The sequence below is a fragment of the Acartia tonsa genome, chromosome 9 (genome assembly GCF_053477335.1).
Source record: "Acartia tonsa isolate MP-2025a chromosome 9, ASM5347733v1, whole genome shotgun sequence".
Classification (NCBI taxonomy): domain Eukaryota; kingdom Metazoa; phylum Arthropoda; class Copepoda; order Calanoida; family Acartiidae; genus Acartia; species Acartia tonsa.
In genome coordinates, this window is record NC_137268.1 from 22,106,241 (window position 1) to 22,112,422 (window position 6,182).

Consider the following 6,182-nt stretch of genomic DNA (forward strand, 5'->3'; position numbering starts at 1 on the left):
CGATTAAACAACCAACTTTTTGATTGTACGATCTTTATCTGAAAGACCTAAAAGTGCATGATAATAAGATGCACATGTTTTTGTATGTCCAATGAATTTCCTCTACTAGCTATTTATGTTAAGCAAATGACATAGTAGAAGTAGGAACCATATAAGATAATTTATTTATAACGCGGTGTTGGGCTGAGATTCAAACCTTTACCTTCCTGACAATATGCAGATGCGCTTCATGACAGCTACCTATTTGAAAGCTTACAAACATCAAAGTATTAATATCTACTAAATTGTATTTGTCAAAACTATGTCAGAATACTGTGAGGAAGTGCCAGTAAAAGTGCCACACAAAGTGCCCTATGAGGAGTGCTATGATGTGCCAAAGAAGCACTGCACACAGATACCCATCCACCACCCGCATAAGAAGTGTAAAAAGCACCCCAAGAAAAAGTGCTTCGATGAACCCTACCATGTTCCATATAAGGTGGCTTTTTTAAAATTATAAGATTGAAGTGGGGATGGGGGATGTCTGAGCCCAAAAAAAGGTTCAACTAATTAGAATGCACAGTTTAGTCCTTCAGGCAAAGTTCGTGCAATGAAAGGGTTGGTTGTCTACAATATTTTGAGTGTAATATGTAAAGGATGAGCTATACTGAACCATCCCCATAAGTTTTGATTGATAAATGTTATAATTGCACTGTCGGATGGTACATTAGTAATACATTTTTATACATCGTTGAATATTGTTTTGAGAGGGGAAATGTATGGTTGGTTTCTATGTATAAATTCCAATAAGGCAAAATGCAAACATAAATAGAAAAACGAAACTTTTACTTTTATCCAATTCTTATTTTCATAGGCGTAAATTTTACTAAGGAAACACTTAAAGAATTAGCTACTTGCCCCTTAATTTACATATGTTCCGAGAGAGAGGGGACAATGTGCTGTTTATTACACTAGTCCCCAAAGTTTTATAATAAAGTTTTTTTTATTCGTGACTTAACAAATTTGGGGACTTTAGGATATTTTGATTGGTTGATTCATTAAGTAGGTTGTTCAAACGTTTTAACCACTTATCTTAATCTACAGAAAGATAATTTTGTGTATAATCATTAGGAATGTACATCAATTTATCGGCCTTTGTCTTATCCTTTTAGATTGCTGACATATATTTTAATTTTAGGTACCCCGCAAGGTATGCAAAGATGTTCCCTATGAACACTGCTACAAGGTTCCAATCAAAGTCCCACAGAAAATTCCCAAGAAGGTAAAATGAATATATAATTCGTGGATATAACTTGATTTTCAAGTCTTAAGAATATAACAGAAAACTATTGGATGATAAATAATAATTTAACGCAATAGATATAGAAGACTTTTCCAAGCTGGCCTTATAATCCGTCAAACTTTAAAGGGATTCCTACCAGATGAATACTTTTGTTTATTAATAGCTATATTAAATTCATTCCAATAATACGATCGATGAATCTTCAAAGACATAATTTCCCGAAAGCTAGCTTTATCGTTAGAAATTTTTAAACTATTAATCGCTTATTTATTATATATGCAATCATATGCTACAGGTTTTTTGAGCTAAAACTGTATACAATATAATTTACCAAAGTAAAACTTTATTCTAAGACATTCGACCATTTATAGCGACAATGTACACTTTCTAACCAATAACATGGCCGGATTGGTCCTCCAATGTTTTCTAATTGGCTGAGTTGGAGCTTGCGTATCTAGATTTTCTATATTTATTTCTGACACCGTTATTATCTACAAAAAGCAATATTATATCTAAGGTATTTTTTTTTCAAGTATAGCTTCAAAACAGATTAATATCCGCTGGATTAGAACCGGTTTTCAGCTAAGCTGAAAAATCATGTATAGGATCAAATAAAAGACAATTTTCCATGAATATTAAGATGAATATCATAAGAGAAAAATCTGTTTTGTTCGCCTGGGCCTTTTATAGATAAAAAAAATGTTTTGTGTAGGTTGAACACGAGGTGTGCGAGGAGCCCCACTACGGCTATGGACACGAACCTGAGCACCACGGTGGTTACGATGATCATCATGGCGGATATGATGACCCTTACGGCCATGGGGGCGGGGGCGGTGGAGGTTTTGGCTTTGGCGGTTTCGGCGGATTTGGAAGATAGAAAATATATACAATAAAAGTAAAAAATCTGACTTTTGGTAGAACAGTGCAAACAAAAACTCTTGGATCTTGTGCACTGCAGTGTGCATGATTCTTGTATCGATTATCTGCATAATCAAATTTAAAGAAATTTGAAGGCTGCTCACGGCCAAACGGCTAAACGAACATGGCATGCCCGCACACCGTGTTAAGCGGCATAAGAAGACCTATAAATAATCTTGGATAACCAAGATGTTATAATGCACAGGGAAAGCTTCACTATCTAAAAAAATGTAGATAATGGATACCATGATTATTTTAATGTAAACTGCACTAGATCCTAAAACTTAGTTTCTGTAAAGTATAATTTTCATTTAAAATTTGATTTTGAAATTTAATTGCAAAAGCTGTCTTCCAAGCTAAATAATGCAATAATGTTTTAGGTCGATTTTTATTAACATTACATTACATTTGTTAAATCTAATAATCTATTGATGAACCTGGCATTGTAAATCTTCATATTGAAGAAATTCTATTAAGCATTAAGTAGTAAGGCATTACAACTTTACGTTTATTAACAAAAATAATGTTCTAAAATCATTAATAAAGTTATTTTCAAACTTCTAATCAGTTTAATTGTAGAAGTTTTTGAGTAATGAATTATTTTTCATTATATTTCCCTAACAAATTATAAGAAGTTATTTCAAAATATCAGGCAAGAAAAATAAGAAAATAGCAATAAAAATTTTTTTTTGGCAGATGTCTTATCAAAGAAATTTTGAAAAATTAGAATTTATGTTATACTATTAGTTTATTTTCAATCAAGTGGCTACGCCTCTAACATCTATAGGATCTATTTTCGAATGATTATGATACTGGAATAGTAGGAAAAAACAGCTTATATACTGGTACTAGACCTGTATGACCCTTTCCAATAACGGAGAACTCAAACGTTTTAGAAGTTAGCGAGATCTTAACAAATAAAAACAATCTTACTAATAAAGATTTGTTAAGCATGTTAAGTTATGAGAAAACGCTGATTCTACCAATATTTGTTGTGTTTTGTCAAATCAACAAATTATTTCTTATAATACTTATTCTTATGAAGAAAAAAAACATTTAGTTATAATTATTCCTGATTTACTTGTAATGGAAGTAATATTGGATTTTAACCTTTGCAGCGAAGCCTTATTTCTTTTAATAGCTTGTCTACTTATATTGCTAATATTGATATTTTATTTGTTATAAATAGCCACACCAATCAACAGCTAGACAAATATATTGGCTAGGAGCAACACAGCTGTGTGCAAGGTCATCTTTTCTGCAACCACAGCACAACAACAGTTTGGTTGTTGATACATTCATAACAACAACAATAATATGTAAATCAAAAGTCAAATAGAGGAATAATAACTAAAGAAAAAATGCAAATAGTATGTAATTTGAAATAGAAATTAGTTTAGCGTTGAAAAACTTTGCAAAAAAGAAAGCTATTAAATAATCATAAATAAGGGGAATGCCATAGCTCAAAGCCTCGTTACAATACACAGTTTGGGCTGCCGGGTAAAGGTTGTGCAATAAAAATTTTTGTTTTATGTAGTTTGGGGGTGAATAAGGACTTGAGACTTCTCTCAACCATACTCCCTGATATTTTTACACATATTAACTGACTCTAGTAACTTTTCTTTTATACTTGTGGCTGTGCCCCTAACATCCAGGGGCTGTGTATTCAAGTCGGGTCAGAAGGGGACAGAAAAGTAGCCCAAAATCACCCTAATGATAAAGTTTAAAAAATTCTGGGTCATATGCAAAGCTTTCCTGAAAAGGATATCTTAATCGGTTCAGTAATTACCAAAATCTTAAGCTTGAGTCAAATAAAAACCTTACTCCATTATTAATTAACTAGCGGCTACGCCCCTAGAGGCCTCTAGTGGCACTCTAAATGTTTCTTTTATTTCGTGTTTATATTGCCTTAAAGTCTCTTGAATATTTTTAAAAAAATTATTGTCTATGTTTCGTTTCAGTCTCTAGTTTTTTTGTGATTTCTCTTAGGAGGGTGGTGGTACCCTCTTCCAAAATAGTTTTAAACCTTTCCGGGACCTATGAGAAGCTACCCACTTAAGAAGAACCCAATCGGTTCAGCGGTTAGCGAGATCCCTCGGTACAGACAAACATACATCCTGTTACTTTTTTATGAGGATATTGCAACAATGGCATTTCAAGTAGTGCCACTGCATTAATAAACTATTGTCTTTGAAATATTATCTTCCTACCAAAAAACAAAGTGCAATTTACGAAATTTTTTATTGGCAATTTTAAGTATTTCCTTAAATAAATTAATAATAAAGTACAAAGTACACTGTAAAGATATTTAAGTTCTTATTTACTTCTTAGTTATACTAAAGTTTAACATCTCATAATATTATATTTTTAGGGAAGTTTAGAAGCTCTTTATAGTGCCTAAAAAAATGACATTACACTATACAAATGACCAATGATAGGCCAATGCACAGTATAAATTAACAATGGCAGTCCAGTATGACGTCATTTTTTATGGGCACTATGAAAAGCTTTCGGAAATTTATTTCTCAAAGTGTGAGTTATTAAGATAATTTATTACAGCCATTTTCTTTTTATTTTGTCTTACATTGACAAATTATAATTTGCTTTACAAGATGAATTTTTCCACAGAATATCACTAATGTTCAATGTGATTGTGCATGCATAGAGAAAATCATTTTAACAATATTGTGTTTCACAGTTATTCTTAGAACACCATGTATATTAATCAGGGATCTAAAGAGATAAGACAATGACCGATAAATTGATGAACACACCCAATGATGATACACAAAGTTACCCCTTCTGTGGATTACAATTAGTAGATGAAACGTTTGACACTCAAATAAATGAACCAACCAATAAAATTTCAAGAAAAGTCACACTCAAATAAATGAACCAACGAATAAGAAAACTTTATCATGATAAACAGGTCAATGTCCCCTCCCTCCCTGGTATTAATGCATTTATTTATAATTGTCATTTTGCCATGATTTTGCTGATTATTGCTATAGAAAAAAAACATTATCTGTTTTTATAATTATTATCAGAATAGGGAATACTATTCTTAAACATGAAAAGAGATTTAATAAAAGGGAGGGAGGGTACTTTAGATTGTAAATAATACTAGTACCCAAAGTTTTATAACTACGTTAACTTATCATTTTGCAGAAAGACTTTGGGTAATTTTATGATTTTGTTATTAGTTTGTTACAAACTGTAGGGTTTATTTTGTTTATCATCATGGGGAATGTATATAAATTTATCGTCCATTATTACAAAACTTTAGCAATATCAAGATTCTGATTATAACAATAAAAAAATGTTTAAGAATAATGAAATTTAAGAGTATTAACCGATATTTTTTTCATCAATAATTGTCCATATTGTAATTATCATTTTGTATTAGTCATTTATCTGATGTGCAATATATTTAGGGTGTATAATCACTTCCACATATTATCACATATGTATATAGTTCTTATCATTTTCTTAACAAAACACAATAGCCAAATTAGGAAGCTTTTTAAAATGACGGCATACAATACAAATGACCAATGATAGCCAATACACAGATTAAATCACCTGCAATGGCAGGCCAACTTACATTTTGATTAACCAATGATAGGCCAGTATGACGTCATTTTTTATAGGCACTACAAAAAGCTTCATTCATAGTTCTTAGTCATATTTCAACAAAACACAATAGCCAAATTAGTAATTATTGATTAAGAGTAGTTTATGCTACTAAAATAAACGCATCCCTGCACTACAAAAAGCATCATGCATAGTTCTTCATCATATTTTAACAAATACAATAGCCAAATTAGTAATTATTGATTAAGAGTAGTTTATGCTACTAAAATAAATGCAATTCTGATCACTTGATACATTTGCGGAAGTGAAAAAACACCACAACATAAAATTTGTTCTCTATTGAAACTTAAGTTATAAAAACTGAGATATTGAAAAAATAAAAAATACT

At 31.3% G+C, this 6,182-nt stretch overlaps 1 protein-coding gene across 1 annotated transcript; it reads left to right on the forward strand.

Moving 5' to 3' along the window:
• The first annotated feature begins 273 nt into the window (after positions 1–273).
• LOC145328506 (uncharacterized) lies at positions 274–4,124 on the forward strand. Its single transcript, XM_080172216.1, has 3 exons — positions 274–478; positions 1,178–1,261; positions 1,995–4,124. Exons 1-3 carry the CDS (start codon positions 302–304, stop codon positions 2,157–2,159), a joined length of 426 nt encoding a protein of 141 aa, XP_080028342.1. The 5' UTR covers positions 274–301; the 3' UTR covers positions 2,160–4,124.
• Positions 4,125–6,182: the final 2,058 nt, after the last annotated feature.

Excerpts from the sequence above, each read along its gene's own strand:
- LOC145328506 (XM_080172216.1), top strand. The coding sequence starts at position 302 with ATGTCAGAATACTGTGAGGAAGTGCCAGTAAAAGTGCCACACAAAGTG. Across the intron at positions 479-1,177 it reads CCTACCATGTTCCATATAAG|GTACCCCGCAAGGTATGCAA; the intron begins GTGGCTTTTTTA and ends TTTTAATTTTAG. Across the intron at positions 1,262-1,994 it reads CACAGAAAATTCCCAAGAAG|GTTGAACACGAGGTGTGCGA; the intron begins GTAAAATGAATA and ends TGTTTTGTGTAG.